Genomic DNA, 20,153 nt, shown 5'->3' on the forward strand with positions numbered 1-20,153 from the left:
AGCACGTGACGTTTTTCGAGTTATCTGCCTTCGCGCTAAAATGGCGACTGCATCCAACGATGTGCCAGAAGAAGATGCAGCTGAGTTACAATTTCCAAAAGGTTTAAATATAATATTTAGCTATTTTCCCCCATGTTTCTGTTTTAGGCTTGTTATAACTTGTCCCTGTTTCTTCCAGTTATCTTGAATACATTCGGTCGGCTCAGAGAGCTGAGAAAGTTTCGGTCACACTACAGAGTTGCTACTCTAGTGAGAATCTGCGTTTGCTAAAATAAATACATACCTTCATTGGTCAAGCTTTACAATTAAATAGAAACATATTAAAAAGATTATTTGAAAGAAAATGTAATTCTTTTTCACTCCGTGTCACTTTATTTAATAAGTTTATGAATAATTTTAATGCGTATCTGTTGTTTCTAAGCATAGACCAAAACGCAATTGCAATTAAGAGTTTTCGTTGATCGGATATTTTGGGGACATCTTTTCTTATTTAAAATACCCGCGGAACATATAATTATTATAAAAATGTGGTGCATTTTGTAAAAATAGGATATGATCCAAAGCGTTTTTGGGGAACATGTTTACAAAAAAATGATAATGAAACCTGTTAAAATTTAGGTTAATTTTGAACTGCACATGGCTACTAATTATGGCACAGACATAAATGATGCGCCCAAAAGTCATCTGTAGGCTGATTTATTGGTATATGATAAGGTGACCAGACGTCCCGCTTTAGGCGGGACAGTCCCGCTTTTGACCTCGTGTCCCGCCTGAATATCGGGCGGGACGCCCAATTAAAAAAATGTCCCGCTTTCTGTCTTTCTGACAAGTCCATCAAATGTCCCGGTTGTCTTTAAAAATCACTTTATTCGGCGTTCTTGGACGGTGACGACACCATCATCGGCACGTGTCCCGCTTTCGCCCCCGAAACGTCTGGTCACCTTATATATGATACTTTATCAGAATCCGACGGGCCGAATACCAATGGATCAAATGCGATCAGTTGAATCATACATTGTTAGAATTTTTGTGCAGTTTCCACAGTTGTAGCTTATTTCAGATTGGCCCAAAGAATGCTTCAATTAATGTTTGCTTGGAAGTAAACACTTAGAGACTTAAACATCTGGCTCATCATTTATGTTTAGTAACATTTTTTGAGCTTCCAAAGCTGAAAATCTGAAAACTTTATACAAATACTTCATGTTTCAGAGTTTGAAAATGCAGAAACATTGTTGATTTCAGAAGTGCACATGCTCCTAGATCACAGGTAATGCAAAACTGTAGACTTTCTTAAATTTATTATTTTACAAAATCTCACTAATTATAATTTTTGTATTTTGTGAATCTGGTAGTCCATCACAATATAATAGCATGTTGGCATAGAAGTAACTGTAGCCTTCTATGTTTATCATGTGCATATAAAACAGTTTTAGTCAAGTGGTCGCTTTCATGTCATTGAATTGATACACTATGTTTGTTTTTGTGTTTTTGCTTTCGTTAGCAAGTGTTCCTTTATTTAGTAAACTTTACAGCAGCATGGCAAAGGTGAATTATAGGCTATAAACAAAGTTCTATTTTCCATTTACTTAGTATTTAAAGTTGGTTTTCAAGAAACTGAAAATGTAATAAATGAAAAATGGTGTCTAAGCCCCACACTCTGCTGTATATGTATCATTAATGAAAGAAATGGTGGCTAAATGTTTTTCCTTATTTTTCACTTAGGAAACAGCAGAATGAAAATGCAGAGGAAGAGCAAGAACTCTCAGAAGTCTTCATGAAGACACTTAATTACTGTCAGAGATTTAGCAAATTTAAAAATAGAGAAACCATTGCTGCAGTACGAAGGTAAAAAGCTATGAAAATGAAAATCTCAGTTGCTAAACAATAGTCTTTTGTGTTTTAGTTTTGTCCAAATCTCAGTATTTGTTGCGGTTAATTTGATATCTTTGGGAAAAGAAAATATGGGGAAGACTTTTGAGAAGACAGTTTTCTCTTTGTCAAATATATTTTGCCAACACATACAAGAGCATTCAGAAATGTCACCTAATTTTAAGATGCTGTTTTATAGCTAGCAACACATAAAGTGACAGGTTCTGTACTTTGTGCCTTAGCTGATGTCTGCATGAAGCTGGGATTGCATGAAAGAGGGCAGCATACTAGTCGATCCCAGATCTTTCTATATTCCTATCAAGTAAATGGTTATTTTTAACTATCAATATATTTACATACTGTAGTTTTTCACTAATGACATTTTAAAAGGGCACAAAGGCATTAAAATATTTTTCTTGATTAATCTTGACTTGTTAAATGTTGAGTAAGCAGGTAAGTGAAAGTTAGGGTTTTCTTGTAAGAGAAGGCCATTGATGTTCTATAAAATACATTTTAAAAGGAGAAATCTTTTAAATACTGTGCAATGCTGACAAGATTTCAGAATTCAACCACTTGTTAGTAGATTCCAGAAAAGTACAGTTAATCAAATTTTTCCTTTCCTAGAAGCCCAGATCAAATGCTTGATATTTGTTAGGACTGAACATCAAAAAATTATAATTTCTTCAATACTACCTATGTTATTATTGCAGCTCTCTGATGCAGAAAAAGCTTCACAAATTTGAGCTTGCAGCCTTGGCAAATCTTTGTCCTGAAACAGCAGAGGAGGCAAAAACTCTTATACCAAGGTATTAAACTCTTATACCGAGAATTTATTTAAACAAACCTGAAAACTGATAGGTTACATGAGGTCACACTTAGTTATTCATAGGTGTGCATTTTAAAAGTTAACCTGAGTACAAAGTCATTTTTAAATTAATGTAGTTCATTCATTGAAAATACTAATACCCACAATTTATTCAAATAACTTGGTTTCATTCACAAGTTGTTAATCATAGTTACAAGTAAAAAAAAAAAAAAATGTATGCTTGTGCATGACACATTTGTTTCTTGAAGCAATAAAGTTTCATGATTTGCATATTTAATTTGGTTTGATCATAAAAAAAAACTGATTTATTTGGAATGATGCTATTATTAGTTCAGAAGAAATGTTAGCTAAAATCTGCATTGTATTGAATGTATGAATTTGTGAAGAATTGTATTTTGCTGACACTTGCAGTCTGGAAGGTCGGTTTGAAGACGATGAAATGCAGCAGGTACTTGATGATATCAAACCAAACGCAGTTTCCAGTGCTGAACCATAGATGCTAAATCTGCTGGCAATTTTTTTCTATTGTTATTATGATAAAGCACTGCCTATCTTCATGATCATTCTACTTCTGACATTGTTGAGAAAATTTTCTGAAATTAGTGTATATAATTCACCGGAAAATCCATGATAACATCTCGTACACACCTGACAAATGATAGTGGATAGAAGCCATGCTTTATTTTCTGAATGTTTACATGTTTTTAATTTGTCATTGTATTACATTTTTTGTGCCTCTGATATAGAGAGTCTTATTTATTCCACAATGGGTTTGTTTTATATGTTGAGAAAAACAGATAATTTACTACAATTTTTGAAAAAGTTATGCCTTTCTGAAATAAATCCTGTTGATTTCCTGAGCCATTTATACTAAATAGAAAAATGCTACATGCCTTAATGGGTCAGTTACTAAAAAATTCACTGGTTTTTAGGTAAAAGAAATGCTTTATTCAATTAGAATAAGTTTTCTGAAATTCATGATTTAAAAAATTATATTTCCTGCAATTGTTGCATGTAACATGTTTGGTGTATTTTCTGGTAACTCTGTCCAGTAACACAATCATCATTATTTATTGTCCAGAATTTAAAGTGTTTCATATGTTGCTATCCTCAGAATTTATGGATTTACCTAAGATGATGGAGTCTTAAGTGGAAGTAAATGTCATAATTTAAAAAAAATGCACACCATGTATTTGGTATGTTTTTTTAAAACCTTTTTTTTTATAGAAGGTACATGCATGCAAGTATGTATGTAGTATATGCAGCACATCTCTATACAGGTAGTCCTCCTTACGAGGATCCGTTTTAAGTCGTAAATTGAATTTTGCCGTAAGGCCTTATACAGTACTTATAATAACAGTCCTTACAGTACTCAAACACTTAGCCTATACACAGTACCCTACATAATATCGATAAAATAATACAAATTTATTTTCGGAGTCGACTTTGGCGCATAGGAGCAGATTTTTTCCTGTCACGTGTTTGCGATCTTTATCTACGACATCTGTCGAACGACTAAGTTGCCCTAATCCGCTAATTCGCAAACAACACTGCTTTTTTTCAAGGCCTTAGATAACTTTCACCTGGTGATCTTCTTTAGTACTGATGCAATGTTCATAGCTCTATTTCTCTCCTCGTAAGTCGGAATGAGCGTCGTAACCACGAAACGACGTAACTTGAGACGTGACTTTGTATTACACCAAAGAATGGCTTTCAGGTTTTGCAATTATTATTACTTAGATTTTAGAAAACTTGGAACATTAACTGTTAATCAAAGACATCTTTTAAGTTTATCTAATCTAAATATGGCAATCAAAATTAACTCTTTGATTATTTATTACTAGAAATACATGTATTCATTATATGAGAACATAGAGAAGACCACAGATTCATAAATAATACATCTTTCCAACCATACAAGAGAAAAACTTAAGCATTGTCAATGACGACTGTCAAGGTCCTTACGAACAAAGGAAAGTTTATAGGTCCTTACTTGGCACCATCCCTGTCCCTGGGAACCCTGTATGCAGCACATCTCTATATATGTGTTTCATCATGCATAAAACCCATGGCATTCACACTTCTTCAGATGGCGCCACACACTTTAGTAAACTTTGGAAAAAACAAGGATCGGCAACATATCTTAGAAGCGACCAGCATACACAAATTCACTCCGCCAGAATAATCGATTAAAAACAATAAAGATTAATAATAATAATTAGGTGAATTTTAATAGCACTTTACCTCACCATCAAAGGCTAGCTCGAAACTCTTTCCAGAGAAAAAAATAAATAAAAAATAAACACACAGATTAGATTGAAATTTGATTCGCATCTTTTGCCGGAATCTAATCTTACGCCGTGAACAATGCAAGCATCTTGTGTCTGAAGCTTGTCTCCTTCCCGTGATGGCATGCATTTTCTCATCACTTTCATGTTCACATCACCTGAGCCGCCTCCTACGACCCGCTCGGACAAGACGAGCTGCTTTTAAGTGATCCACTCTGAATAAGTAAGCGATCTGGATTCCTGTACTACTTATGTATTCATTGTCTTCGCCTATGACAAGACACCTATCAATTAATTACAGTTAAACTCTGCGATAAAGTGTGTTTTTTAAAAATCTAAAATAATGGGATGTACTCTCTTTCTGTGTGTGTGTGTGTTTTTCACGTGTACGTAAATGACAGATGTGAGGAAAACATACCCTTTAGTTTGCACGTGTCCAAACAGCTGTGGTGGACTAAAATTAGTTTTTGAGCAAAACTAAAAAATATTTACCTACATTTTTCATTCAAATATCATTGTGCTGTCTTCGTGGTGGTGTGGGGAAATGAAAGGTGAATGAGCGCAGACATGAGCAATGAACGAATGGGAAGAAGCTGGTAGATGTGAATATATTCCTGCTAAGTTTACATTGTCAGTTTTTTAAAACCCTCTTTATTTGTCACGAAAGACTGGTGCATAAATTCTTTCAGTTTTATAGCTTTCTATTTAGAAGACTTCTGCCTTTTCTTGAGTGTTGTAGCATGGACGTGGATTATAAGTTCGTGGTTGTAGCTTATAACAGAGTATTTATGTTTGACTTGAATGATCTTAGTCTACCTTTAACTTTGAGCAGATCCTCAGATATAAATTTGTGTTCATGCACCTACACATGCGCGCGCGCACACATGCATTATAGGAACACACATGAATGTAAGTGCTTACATTCACAAATACTCATTTTGCATACAATAATTTACTGCCTCAGTAAATGAACAAAATCATCAGTTGTAAAAGCCTTTTAATGTTTGAGGCTCTGACACATCCTTTTACCTTCATTATCTGTTCCCAGCCTTTTTAATCTTTTTAACTGAGTTATACTTTCAGTTTTTTAACCGCGAAGATGGAAAGAAGGAATAACACTATAATCCCAGCGTCCTTTATCCTCAGCCAGATTCAGCTACAAGCTTCTGGAAGGACTCATGCGGCTTTTAACACCTGGCTGACACATGAACTAAATCCCCTTCCCGTGAGTCTCTGGCAGGCGTTACGCAAATCGTGGCATGCTAGCCGTTGTTTCATCCGAATTTGGGAACGAACGTTTTGGATTTTTCTTTGAGTGCGTGTAATAGATTCGTATTGGTTAGTTTAGTTTATTCCTTGTTACTCCTCGAGGAGCATAGGGCCACAACAACACCACGCCTGCGTACCCGGTTTTGGGCAGCCCCTCCCACCCTCATGTGGTTCCGACGTCCTTTACCTCACTCTCTACTGTTCTTTGCCAAGTTTGCTTTAATCTCCCAACTCTCCTCTTCCCATGAGGGTTCCAGTTAAGTGGCTGCTTGGCAATGGCATCAGCTGGTTTGTACAGGGTATGTCCTATCCAGACCTATTTGCGCTTTTTTGAAGTCTTGGCTAGTGGCATTCAGGTTGGATTTTTCCACAGGCTGATGTTGGAAATAATTTCAGACCATCTTATTCTAGAATATGGCGTAGTCATCGGGTGGTAAAGGTTTGCAGCTTGATGTTGATGATGTTTGTCACTGCAGGTTTCAGAACTATACAGTAGGACTGCCTTCACATTGGTGTTGAAGATGTGGGTCTTCCTGCGGAAGGATAATGCTCGGGAGTTCCAGATGGGGCATAGGGTGCTGAAAGCATGCCTGGCCTTGTTGATGCGGCTTTTGATGTCATCGTCCGCTCCACCGTCCATGTTGACAATGCTCCCCAGATACACGAAACTATCTGTTTCCAGGATGTTCTCTCCTAGAAGTAGGTTTTGGAGTCCCTGCTTGTTGTTAATAGATTCGTATGAAGACAGGCTTTATTTCTGGACGCTTTGAGGGTATAAGGGTATCTACACAAAAAGCTGTCGTAGCATGATACAACGTCAACCGTTTCTTAAGAAGACAACACTAGGGCGCTCCATTCAGTCCAAGGACCCATGAAGCTGGTCACATATCACAGGCGAGTAGTCTTATACACACTTGCTAAAGAGCTTACAGAATTTACGTTTGGTCAAATACTTTGGTAGAAGCTGCACTGCTCTCTGTGAGAGAAGCCAAGGTGGGCAATAACTTATGTATGGTATCAGTCTGTACAGTGAGGAAACACTAGTGTCTCACTGTGTCCAGTAGGTTGGTCAACTCACAGATGGTGTTGTAGAGAATACTATTTATGTCACCTAGGACAAGCTCAAGGTAATCGGTGAAATTAGTCTCTTGTTGTACAGCATTTCCGACAATCTCGGTAGCTCTAGCGGGTGGACGATACATGAAGCACATAAACTACATCAATTCTACTTAGCTAAAGAGAGAAAATGCCAGCACTAAAGCCTGGAGAAGTAAGGAAGGTTGTAGACGAGGTAGGCTGTTGATTATTTTATGTGAGGTATCGTTAGTCGTGTTGTACAAAACGACATTAGGAAGACGAAAATGTCTGAAAATGAGTTGGGAAGCAAGAAAAAGGAAAGGACAGGCGTATCAATGATTATTAACTCCTGCCAGGAGTCAGTGAAACATGTACACTCAACTGTATTAAATGTTTCATAAAAATTGAACTGCTAATTGAGAACTATGACACACGTCACGAGTTAGTGAATGTGGTAGACATTAAAATATCAACTAATTGATCATAACTAAGTGACCTACATCATAAATACCTGAGGCATTGATCTATCTCGATTTTCAGAGATGACATTATTTTTGTTGATGATGAATTCAGGCATAGGTTTGTTAAAACGATTTAAATTTAATACACAACTTGCTACCATAGTTTACCCGACAGTCATCATTATTTTAAAGTTAGAGAAGGCCGTGTACACTATGTCGCGATTTTTTCTGGGCAGCTGGTAGGTGGACAGGGAAGGTTTGAAGCCAGAGGCTCAAGCAGACCTCGAAGCTTTGACTTTCGGTCTATAGACGATTACAGTAACCAGCAGACTAAGAAATCTCTGCAAAGATGAGTGTAACCATCGTAACGAAGAGTCTGTCACATGCAATTTGTAATATGATTCACTTGCCGTACGTCTTATAGTAAGAGTACATATGTATTTCAACAACAGGTTTGTAATAATGTGAGCAACGTATTATTTCACAAAACATCATTGTCATATTTTAACTTTTATACCAGGCATTGCTGCTGGCTAGTCTTAATTTCGATATCAGTTCATTCCTTGCCTTGACCCGTACAGTCTGACCTATGCTAGTGAGGCCGCAATCATTGTCTGGGGGTTGAGGCAGGGTGCACGCAGTGGCTGGCATGGTACAGAGTATTCAACCCCATCCCGACAATAGAGGTAACACTTCACCAGTTCGCCTTAAATATCTTACAACGGATTTACATCCCTCTCGTGTGTAAAACAAAGATGATGACTCTTGCTCATGGCATCATCATCGTCAATCATCAATCATCATCAATCCTCCTCCTCCTCTTCTTCTTCTTCTCCTCCCTAAACATACTTCTAAGAATTAAACAACTTTAACTTTGTGGATGATCAATAACTCCTATTTGTAACTTGATTAAATTGAAAGTATTCCATCATTTTGACACTAAGTTTTCGTTTTTAGAAATTTCGTTGATTTTAAATGCTTATTAACCTGCAATGTGCAACCATCTTTTCGGTCAACAAGACTATATTTTTATCAATACAACAAAATGTTAATGTATTTAGTAATGGTCTAATAATCTAATAATTTTTTAATATAAAACAAATTTTAAACGATTCGGAGAATATCCGTTATGGCAACTAAATTTAAATATACAGTGACCTTACCGTTTATTAAGCAAACAAAAGGCCACAAACGGAGATGGCCACGTTCAGCAGGTAGCACGCTCAGAAGAGTTACAAACTATCTACTTGTAATTTATTAAAGGTGGGAAGAGAAAAAAAAAACTGCGTTTCTGAAATCAATTTAATACTCAAATAGTTCTGCTGCTTACGTAGTATAATTCTTTAATATGGTATACATATAGTTTTCAATGTATACACTTTAAACAACGATTTGGCACATTGTGACATTGAGTTACATGTAACTGCTGTTTAGCGCTTAAAGTATCTTCTTATAAAGTTTTATTTCATTTCAACAACATCCCACAACATCCAGGCAACGAAGACACCTCAGCGGTGGTACAAAGACGCTAATAATCCCCAAAGACCTAAATAGATCCGCAAGATAAGCATTTGAGTACAATTAGCTTGTGACCTTTAACTTCTAGTCAAATAAATCCAGAAGCCCAAAGCTCGTACACCTCAAATTCCACAATCTCAAACCTGCTTAAAAAATATTCGGATGGGAAGTAGCGGGAAACGATAAAGGTGTGCGGAGGATACGTGATAGAGGTGGGAGTGTGTGCGCGTGTGTGCGTGTGTGTGTAGACACGAGGGTCTCGTGACGGCCAGTTTTTTTCTTTGAAAAGGCGTCATTAAGGAGCTCCATTAGAATAAACTGTGAAGGTAAGGGCTGACACAAGGAGAGATTTTACTGCAGCTCTGGAGTTTTCTTCCCGTTGATTGGATTGGAGGACCTGATGGGCTTCCTCGTTTTCTTTTGTGGTGTTAGTGCCTGACAAGACTTTATTTTGCGAAGTCCTGAACAGACTTGCCAGAAGAGCGCACGATCTATTTACTTGAAAACTTAATGAGTGAGTCCGTTTTTGTTAGTGAGTCGATTAATCTTTGAGTCTTTTTTAATCTGTAAGTTATTTTCCTGAATGTAAATTATTAATTTGAAAATATTTGATTTTACTGTTATTGTGTCTTAAGGTATTTTTGTAAAATACTTTATTTTGTTTGTTGAATAAATGTCATAGTATTATTATTTCTTAAATTCACCTGTTTTGGTGTTATTACTGCGCTAAGTTTTCATCGCTGATCAGACTCAGCTCTGTTAACAACACATTCATGGAGGCCTTCATTTCTAACTTTAACAACGCAGCTTTGACTGAAACATCCAGTAGATACATCAAAGGAACCTTCAGCCTTAAAACCCTTGATCAAAGCTTACTTACAAACAGGACAAAAAAAGGGATCAGTCACTATTGCCCATTTATTTGCAGCAGGTCCTGTTTAAGATGACCAGTCCACTCCTGGACCTTCTGAAGCCAGTTCTTCCTCTGGCCACCGCGAGGTCCACTACCCTACTTGGGTACCCTGAAGGACAGTCTTCGACAAGGTAGGTGACGGTCACATGGCCAAAGTAACAGCAAATTCGGAAGCAGCAGAAGAAAAGAAAGAAGAATTAGATAAGAAGATAGTGTCCTTTTTAGAAAAGCTGAAAACACGAGGAGTGAAAACAATAAAAGAGAAATTTGACAACGTTTAAGTCTCACAAACACACATCTTCTAAGAATTACTACCTTTTAGTGGAAATCATTCAACTGTCTTGCGGAAGAACATGACTTCATCAAGCGCTTCCCAGAATAATACTCAAGGTTATTAAATCTGAAAACCACAGGATACCTAGAGGTAATAAAGCTTCTCATAATCTACGCCAATAAACATCCAGTCTTCCATGAAGAAGTAAACACAGCATTGAGGTCACTACAGAAATTTGGGGTCTAGAGGATGCATTTTTTTACTTTTGACTGGCACAGCTCAATGAAGATACCTGTAGTAAAAATTACCATGCGTGTGTGAATTAATTGAGGAAGGGGTACCAAGAACCTGGAATGGTAACACATTTTATTAATCCAGTAAAAGAAATTTTAGTAATATGAGAATATCATTTTACACAAAGCATCATCCCAGGCTACACTGGATATTCAAATGTCTGCATCACAGTTACATCTACATCCTAGCTCTCCATTTCTAATCGTTGACTCCGGCTCGTTATCTCTTATAAAGATTTCAAACCTGTAGGCATTGTAAACAAAAATAAGACAACAAAGAGACAAACATGGCATCACAAGTAGCGCTCTGGAATGGGACAAGCAGTATGTCTATTTGCATTCACGTGCAAGTCCTATGAATGAGTATGCTGTATATCTCAGGTGCTGCCGGAATCAATGAGTCCATCTAGCCTGTTATTCTAGTTCTAGAAATTCTAAACTTCGGACTTCCGTCTATGCGCCTAGTGTCACATTCTTGTCGGACTGCTTGCGCGTTGGCTACCAATTAAAGCTGGAATAGACTACAAGCTCTCAGCTCTATGCAATGGATTCTTTGATGGCTTCTCCCCTTTCTACTGGAATATTGTCTGTCTACAATCCTGATCGAAACCTTCACTTCTCATTCATTCCTTCGCGCCAGATTTTCGCATTCTATCCCTCCCTCCCTCCCACAAACTCTCTTCCACATCACAGCCATCACTCGGACTCCAAGGCTACCTTTAAGCGATCTCTCAAAACATATCTGTTCTCAAAGTACTATCAATAAATAACTATCCTTTTTGCAAAGTTTTCTGTCCTGTGAACCATTATGTAACTACTAGATCACTACACTATTTAGAGTCCCTTTATTCCTTCATACCTTTATCCATTTCATTTACGTTCCGCTCTTGTACTTCGTCTTTATGTTGTCCAGTGTCTCACCGTCCACTGTCACCTAATGTTCATTTATCATTACTGGTCAGCGCAAAGGGTGAGACCTATCTTGGTCATGATGCTGCGAGATATAAATACCTACATCCTCCTCCTCATCCTCATCATCATCATCTACGCGCATGCATATGATTGTATAATATAGGCCTGGACACACACATACATTGTAAAAATGATACACCCCCTGCTGCAGAACATTTGGGAGCAGGAGCAAGTTCCAGCAGACTAGAAGCTTGGCTATCTAGTAAAGCTACCCCAAAAGGCGTCCATTCCCAGCAAGGTGCTGACCAGAATCATCCTGGAGAGACTGAAGAATGCTATAGACAAGAGACTGAGGCAAGAACAGGCAGGCTTTCGAAAGGGTAAATCATGCACAGACCATATCGCTACACTGTGAATTATTATTAAACAGTCCAACGAATGGCAGTCGCCACTGTACGTGACATTTGTGGATTTTGAGAAGGCTTTTGACTTCGTAGACAGGGAAACCATCTGTAAGTTGACGCAGCACTACGGATTTTCACCAAAGTTCAGTGCCATCATCCTGCAGCTGTATGACGACTCGACATGCCAGGTGATCCACAACGGAAAGCTGACTGACCCCTTCGCAGGGAGGACTGGAGTGAGGGAAGGTTGTATGCTCTCGGATCATGAGAAGAACAACCTCTAAATGCAACACGGGCGTTCAGTGAACCTTTGCCGGGCAACTTGAGGATCTCGACTTTGCGGATGATATCAGCCTGTTGTCCCTCAAGCATCAACATGCACAGACAAAGCTCACTCGGCTCTCAGAAGAATCAGCGATGACTGGCCTGACCATCAACATCAAGAAGACGGAGGTAATGCGGATCAACAACAAGCAAGAAGCCCGATCCAACTACATGGGGAATGTATTACAGAGTCTGATCGTTTCACCTACCTTTTTTGCAGTATAGTCAGCAAAGATGTAAGTGCACCTGAATTTGTAAGAAGTCGAATAAATAAAGCCAGACTTGCATTCCAAATCCTGCGACCTATCTGGAACTCCAAGGCATTATCTCTACACACCAAGATCTGCATCTTCAACGCAAAAGTAAAGTTAGCCCTTCTATATGGATCTGAGACACAACGTGTGACAAACACCATCACCAACAAGATTCAGACATCGTCAACAGATGTCTACGCGACATCCTCAACATCAGATGGCCCGAGAAGATCTCCGATACAGACCTGTGGGGGTAGAGAACCAACCAAAAAACCTGTCAGCCCCGGAAGTGGGGCTGGATTGGTCACACCTTGCGAAAGCCATCCGACAATTTAACAAGACAAGCTCTGGGCCGGAACCCAAAGGGCAGGCACAGGGTTGAGAGACCCAGACAGACATGGAGGAGATCAGTCCACAGAGACAGAGACAGCTGGCATGACATGGTCCCAAGAGGAAACCTAGAACCGGGTCCGACGGCGGGGAGTAGTTGCGGCCCTCTGCTCCACTGAGGGTGAATAGGAAGAAGAAGGACACCCCCCACCACAAAACTCGCACACATGCACATACACACACATCACGCACTCACGAGTACTCTGTGCCAACCTATTCCCATGCTGCCTGCTCTTAGAGACCACTATGCCCATGCTGGATGGCGCTGTTTTGCTCAGTCTTTGAGGCACTAACTCGGGTGTCCGTAACTAGCCAGTTAAAATATTTCCTGTCTACATAGATCCACTTTTAGATAATATAACACATTATAACCAATTAAGCCAAATAAATATCAATAGCAATTTTAAATGCAGTATAACATATATTTCCCCACTTCTCTTCTTGAAGTACTCGCGCAGACGCGGAATGCACAGGATATGTTTATATTTTCAAGGCTTTAACTTGAGAGAGAGCTGAGACCATACACTAATTAAGGGCATCGGTACAGAAATGTGTAATCACGAATCTGAGCTCTTTCTGTGTCGATATGTGTTATACGTGTATTTCGATAACAGAAGATATAGGAATGGAGAGGTATTTGTCCAGATGTATGGCAGCAGCATCTTGTACTGAGCTTTATCGTGATTAGAAAAACTTGCACATCACTAGATGCTTACCAAACACAGTAATAATTCAACTTTTGAATGCAGCGAGTTCTTCTCTTCTGTAACCACTAGTTTTAAAGTAAATAAAAATATTCTGTTTACTTGGATAACGAAAGAAATCTTTAATCTAATAATTTCTTTCGAAAGCACATTTTTCAAATATCATCGGAAAAAATATCTATGCAAAATAAAATTTATTTAGATTTGAAAAAAAAAATCTTGTGAATGCTCAATTGTTATGGAGATTTCACGTACTAAAAAGCTATTTAAAGTACAGTCCAGACATGCTTTATTTAGCAGGTATAAAGTCAATAATCTATCACTAATATTTTCTCGTCTCGGTGTTCTTGCATTTCGAAAGGGACATGAAATACTTTCTCATTTTATCTTCCCTGGTCTTGCGCCTGCGCTCCATCATGACGTTGTATGTGTACAGGAAGGGGTTGAGAGCGGAGTTGAGGGGAACAATGAAGATGACGAGAGCGACGATGACCTCACTAGAGACTGGCGTGTCGCGGGCCGCTAGAAGTCCCAGCAAGGCCACGGGGAACTTGCAGCAAAAGTCAGACACAACCACTGTCATCAGTCGACGGGCGATGGTCAGGTCCTTTGTCTTCTTGGATGTGTCAGAGTTTTGAATACTGTTAAATCTAACAGACCAGAAGATGAAGGCCTGGCCAGCGACAATAAGCAAGAAAAAAACACTATTGAGGATAATCATGACACCAAAAGCGTAGTCAATACCTGAAAAGTAGTTCCTGATAATTGGAATTGGAATACAGATCCCGTTCTGACTGTAAAAGTTCCAGTCTATTGTTGAAGGAAGCAATGGAATACCTGCGATACTAAGACCTACACTCCATACTATACCTGAACCAATATACGCAGAACGTTTAGAAAATCGAAAAAAGCTAAACGGAAACGCGATGACAAGGAATCGATCTAATGTGACGAGAAGGATAATGAAAGCTGACACTTCACTAGACAGTAGACAGAGAAAGCCGGCCAGCTTACACACAAAACTATTTCTCCATATTAAGTCGTTCCACAAGTAGTTTCCCAGGTACACACGGTCAGCTATTCCTATGATGGCCAGGTACACACCCATCACAAAGTCAGCTATACTTAAATTAGTGACAAAGACATCAAAACCAAGGTTGCTTGTTTTCTTACTGATAAACACACGGTAAATAAAACTTCCCGCATTGCCCATCAGAGCCAAGGATGCGAATAAATAGAGGAAGACACGGTATGTGTCTGAGCGCAGGAGAGCATCACAGGACGAGATCTCGTCAGATGGCGCTACACACGTTTCTAGAACAAACCGTTCGGGAAGGGAGGCTGGACAACAGACCTTGTAGTTGTCCGCGTAGACCGACTCTAACTTGTTTAAGGAAGTAAATGTTTGTGGTGGAAAATAGTGTAGAGGAGACCCCTTCAGATCTAGAATTCGTAGCTTTTTCAGGTTACTGAAAACATCTTCAGGAATGATTTCAACACCGCATCCAGACAAATTGAGGCTTCGCAGACTGGGAAAAGTTTTAGAAATAATAAAATCCAGTATTAAAAACTTAGCTCTTGAAACATCAAGGTCTATTATCTGCCCTAGTACAAAATGAGGAGGTCTGTCAGTTGGGTATAAGGATGTCAGAGGATTACCTGAAAGACCTAAGGACCTTAGGTTATGTAAGTTTCGGAATATATTAGAACTGAATGATGTAATAAAGTTGTCTGTTAGGTCAAGGATCTGAAGGTTTACAAAGTTCATTTGGTCAAGAAAACTGATGTTACAGTTGTTAAAGCTGAGATAAACAATCATCGTGTTATTGACAACATCTCTGGGGGTCATCCCCGAGCCACTTGCATCAAGAAACCTCAGTTCCAGGTAACTGGACGCTGCAAACCTTGCCGTGCAGGTGAAGGCCAGTCCGTGACACACACACGTGTCAGGACAAGAAAGGTCACACACAAGCTCGTCGTCTCCCTCAGGACAGTGTGACCAACCGTCACACACGTGATCAGGGTGCAGACAGATGTGTGACGAGCGGCAGCGGTAGTAGCCGGGACAGGTGTAGGTGTCACACGCCGTCTCGTCCTGTTTACCAGGACAGTCAAAGACACCATTACAACGAACATAGACGGGCAGACAGTAAAAGTCAACTAATGGACACTGGAAATGGGTTTCTGGACACAGAGGTTCATGTGTCGTTGACATTGTCTTTACTGTTTTCAGTTTCCCCTCTGAGTCAATGTCTATAATGGCAGGGGGAGGTTTAACCTTTAGTTTCCTTATAAAGCCACTTCGTGGGCAGTCCGCTTCGTCTATGCCATCTGCGCAGTGACGGAAATCATCACAGACGAACCGAAATGGAATGCACTGGAAAAACACGACATCAAAGTCAAATATTAGTCAAAGCACTTGTCAGAAGGCAATTAAAATACTGTGTAATACAAGGCGCGAGGAAGTATTAGATCATGAAACTTTAACGCCCAAGTCGTGTTCAGGAGCTGTAATTAGACCGTGTCTTAGATTAGTGAGGGATTATTTCACTGCTTGATTGCCTAATTTTTTGGGAGTTTATCTTTAAAAAAAGGAGATATAATGGAGCCACTTACACGGAATTATGTTGCCAACTTTATTATGATTTATAGCTTTCACTTTGAAAGAAACAAGGAAAATTTGCAATGCTCAGTTGCAAAAAAATCAGGTCTTGGCAGATCACTGGCTTCGTTTGCGTGAGAGGATATGCACATGGGGGTGTAGCATCATCCAATGAACTGTAACCAACCAACAGGCACATTTGGGTTTTGTACAACCAGCTCTGCTGAGTTCAACAATGTAAAGCAAAGAAATCTGCAATGAGCAGAACACATCTGCCCCCAAAAATGCAAAAATCTTTCACACTAAATGTTTCCTTTTATGCAAAAAGGTCTATATTAAATAAATGCAAAAACAGGATCAGTTTCTGATAATATTTGCGTTCTCAGACAACATACACAGTACAGGCACCAGTTTTCATTTCTAGTCAAGGGGCAAATGAAAATCTTTCTTAGGGTGAAATGACGGCATAAAGTCTCTTGACTTGATGACAGCTTGAAAGTCATCATCCCTTGCATCCATCCCATAGACTGAATTTGATGCTACATTCACTTGTCCTGACTCAAGCATTCAACTCCCTGAGAGTTGCAATGTATCTGAAGGATGAAGGCCTGAGTGACAAGCTGCTGGAGTTCTTCATCTGAAAGGAGCTTTGTGAGAGGTGGTTCCACTGTGAGTTCCTCCATTGATGGTAGTAGGTCTTGCAAACGTTTGAGCATTCTCCTTTATTTTCGGAGGTCGACATTTACTAACTTGTTGTTGAGACCCATCGGCTTGTTGGTTAATGGTTTTTATTACGTCCACTTGCTGTCTTCCTATTGACGTCCTCGTCATCTCCAAGCATCGATAGAAGAACATTTTCCGGATGGGCCCAGTATCCAATCCGTTGCACTACGGGCATGTTATATTCCTGCAGGCCTTTGCTGACAAACTCTGTTACTTAAGCTGTTGAAGCAAGTGCCTTGGTCCGTCAGTGCATCTTAGGCGACACTTGGTGCTAAACCATGTAGGTCCATAGCAAGCAGACAATGAAGTGTGTCAGGGAATAGAGTTCGTTACTTGGTTGCACTGTTGCCACACACAGCCGACATATCCTGCTATCAGTTGTGAGGTATCTGGCCATCGACATGGGCTCAGGCTTTTCCTGCAGTAAATCATCGCTGACGCTTCCACTTCTAAGAGTTGGCATCGTTGTGTACAGGTAGGCGTGGGTCGCTGACGTCGATTTCTGGAAGATCACCGTTGGCAGCTAGTTGAAATTTGTTCAAGGCACTTTGAAGAAGAATGCATAAAAAGGTACTGATCTTATTGTTGGCTCACTTATTTACCTCTTACTCTTCTCTTTCCTCTACATGTATTAGTTTGCGACTACAAGGCTTTTACAATTTTTACATAGCAGAAGATATAGCCATAAAAACAAATTTTGTTATTAATAATCATATCATTCATTAAATTAATCAGAAGTGTATTGATTAAATATTCTTCTTATTGTTTAAAAACTCGTTGCATATAAACAGGCCAAGACCAACACCAGTGCTTTCAGTTCACACACACAGAGATGATTTCAGCCGTTATTTAGATTTGAGATCTACACATGGCAGTAGACTTCAGACTCTGATTACCTCCCTGCAGCTGCTTCACAAAGTTTTGATGTCGAGCTGTCACCGCAAGCTTTTCATGTAATACAGGCAAGTCTGACATGGCTGACACCAGGCCAGTCTGACATGGCTGACATCAGGCCAGTCTGATATGGCTGACATCAGGCAAGTCTGATATGACTGACATCAGGCAAGTCTGACATGACTGACACCAGGCAAGTCTGACATGACTGACACCAGGCAAGTCTGACATGGCAGACATCAGGCAAGTCTGACATGACTGACATGACTGACACCAGGCCAGTCTGACATGGCAGACACCAGGCCAGTATGACATGACTGACACGACTGACACCAGGCCAGTCTGACATGACTGACATCAGGTATCTCCAGGAAGCTCAGCTTACAATGACCGTTAGCGTGTTGCTCTCACAAGAGTTGTGTTGATGGAGTGATATTTCTATCTGCGAAAGTTGGGCCAATGCACCGAAGATTGCGAGATGAGATTCCATACAAATGTCATAATAACTTTCAGATACTTGTTGATGCAGAACTTTAGTGACTGACCGAAGGTTCACTGTAATGCCAAGGCTGCATTCACCACATGTGTTCATTGTCTTCTTTTATCATCACTGGTCATCGCACAGAGTGCTACTTATCTCTACCCTCATGTTGCGCGTTACAAGTGCACAGATTAAATTAAGTGTGTATATTCACCCTTGCTGAGCGTTTTTTTAACAACCACTATCTTGAATGTAATATAATCACCATACTGCAAGCAAAATAAAATACCAAAGTTTGACCAAAATAAATACAGAAAACAAGCCAAGCCACGTTACCACGTTACCCATTCAAGTGGATTTTATACAAGCGCGAGACCGACGTGAAGCATAAATACGAACACTTCAGTGATTGTAGATCTTCGTATTTATGTGCCTTGCATATTACTTATCATTTCATAAGAAATATTTCAGACTAGTGAAGCAAAAAGTTTTGTGTTCTAAATAGGCAAAAACTTGGTTAATAGTGCAACAAAGCAATGCACTTACGGTAATTATATTGTTGATATCAAAAGTCTCGTTAAATTCCATCTTCGCGCTGCTCATCCGGAAGTGAGGTCGTCTTCTGGTTTGCCGAGACTGACAGCGGAAAACTTCGCAAGAGGCTAAGAGAGTCCCGGCAGACATCAGTCCATCTGTACACGTCCATAGTAACACGACCGTCACTGTACCACAGGATGTGTTTATATACTACACACACAGATAGTAGAAGGTTCTAGAAGGAACTACGTGTATCTCGAATGTTCTAGAACAGTCTAGACCGAGGAAGCAAAGACGTCATGATTTCTAATCTTCCCATAGCAACGTCTTCAGACCGATAGCTGACGTCGCTCGCTCCTTGTTGCTACGTGTGACGTCAAATTATTAATGTCGTGGCTATTGCGCTGACCTGAATGGTAATAGTATAATATTACGTCATCAATACACATCTACAACAAACACGTGTCTATTCAGGAAATGAAAACAAAATAAGATCATGCAGAAAAAAATGATTTGAAGTACAGAACATGTCAAGTCCAAATAGCAGACAACATTGTGACTGAAGACATTTCTTGGGGAAATAGTTAGGTGTTCTGCTTATCACACGGCAAAATCGTTTGATATTTGAAATCAGGATAGTGACTTGTACAAAACCTCAAATGTGCGTAAACGTCGCTGACAACACCACACCCCACTACATACGTCTGGCATGACAGTATTTGTCAATGCCTTCACTGTGCTGTTCCATCACTTCACGATCTCCGAGCTTAGGATGCCAGCGATGTGACCATCCTAAGACAGGAGACAGACTGTTGTCACGCGCGATGGTTCTGAGACGATACCTGACCACACCACGGAAGTCTACTTACACCTGTCTTAGACTCCATTGTAGGTAAAGGATCATTTTACAACTGGAAATTTTGATAGGACATGAGACAGAATGTCAGTATCCATCATCTAAGCTCAACTTACCCTTTGACTTGCTCTTTGTCTGAAATCAGTCACACGTACTCCCGCACACACACACGCATGCGTAGACTTGCTCAACTTGATTTAGTGACTGCTGCACACACACACACACACAAAACACACAAACAAACACACTGTATTACCTGTTTGTTGGTACACTCAAAAAACTGT

The 20,153-nt window shown here is 39.5% G+C and overlaps 1 protein-coding gene across 1 annotated transcript; it reads left to right on the forward strand.

Moving 5' to 3' along the window:
* On the forward strand, positions 1 to 3,878 carry LOC112557229 (DNA-directed RNA polymerase II subunit RPB4-like). Its single transcript, XM_025226965.1, is given in 6 exon segments — positions 1 to 101; positions 1,210 to 1,267; positions 1,723 to 1,845; positions 2,580 to 2,675; positions 3,107 to 3,153; positions 3,156 to 3,878. Coding segments are annotated over 6 exon segments (414 nt in total). The 5' UTR covers positions 1 to 40; the 3' UTR covers positions 3,185 to 3,878.
* Positions 3,879 to 20,153: the final 16,275 nt, after the last annotated feature.

The sequence above is a fragment of the Pomacea canaliculata genome, linkage group LG2, assembly GCF_003073045.1.
Source record: "Pomacea canaliculata isolate SZHN2017 linkage group LG2, ASM307304v1, whole genome shotgun sequence".
Classification (NCBI taxonomy): domain Eukaryota; kingdom Metazoa; phylum Mollusca; class Gastropoda; order Architaenioglossa; family Ampullariidae; genus Pomacea; species Pomacea canaliculata.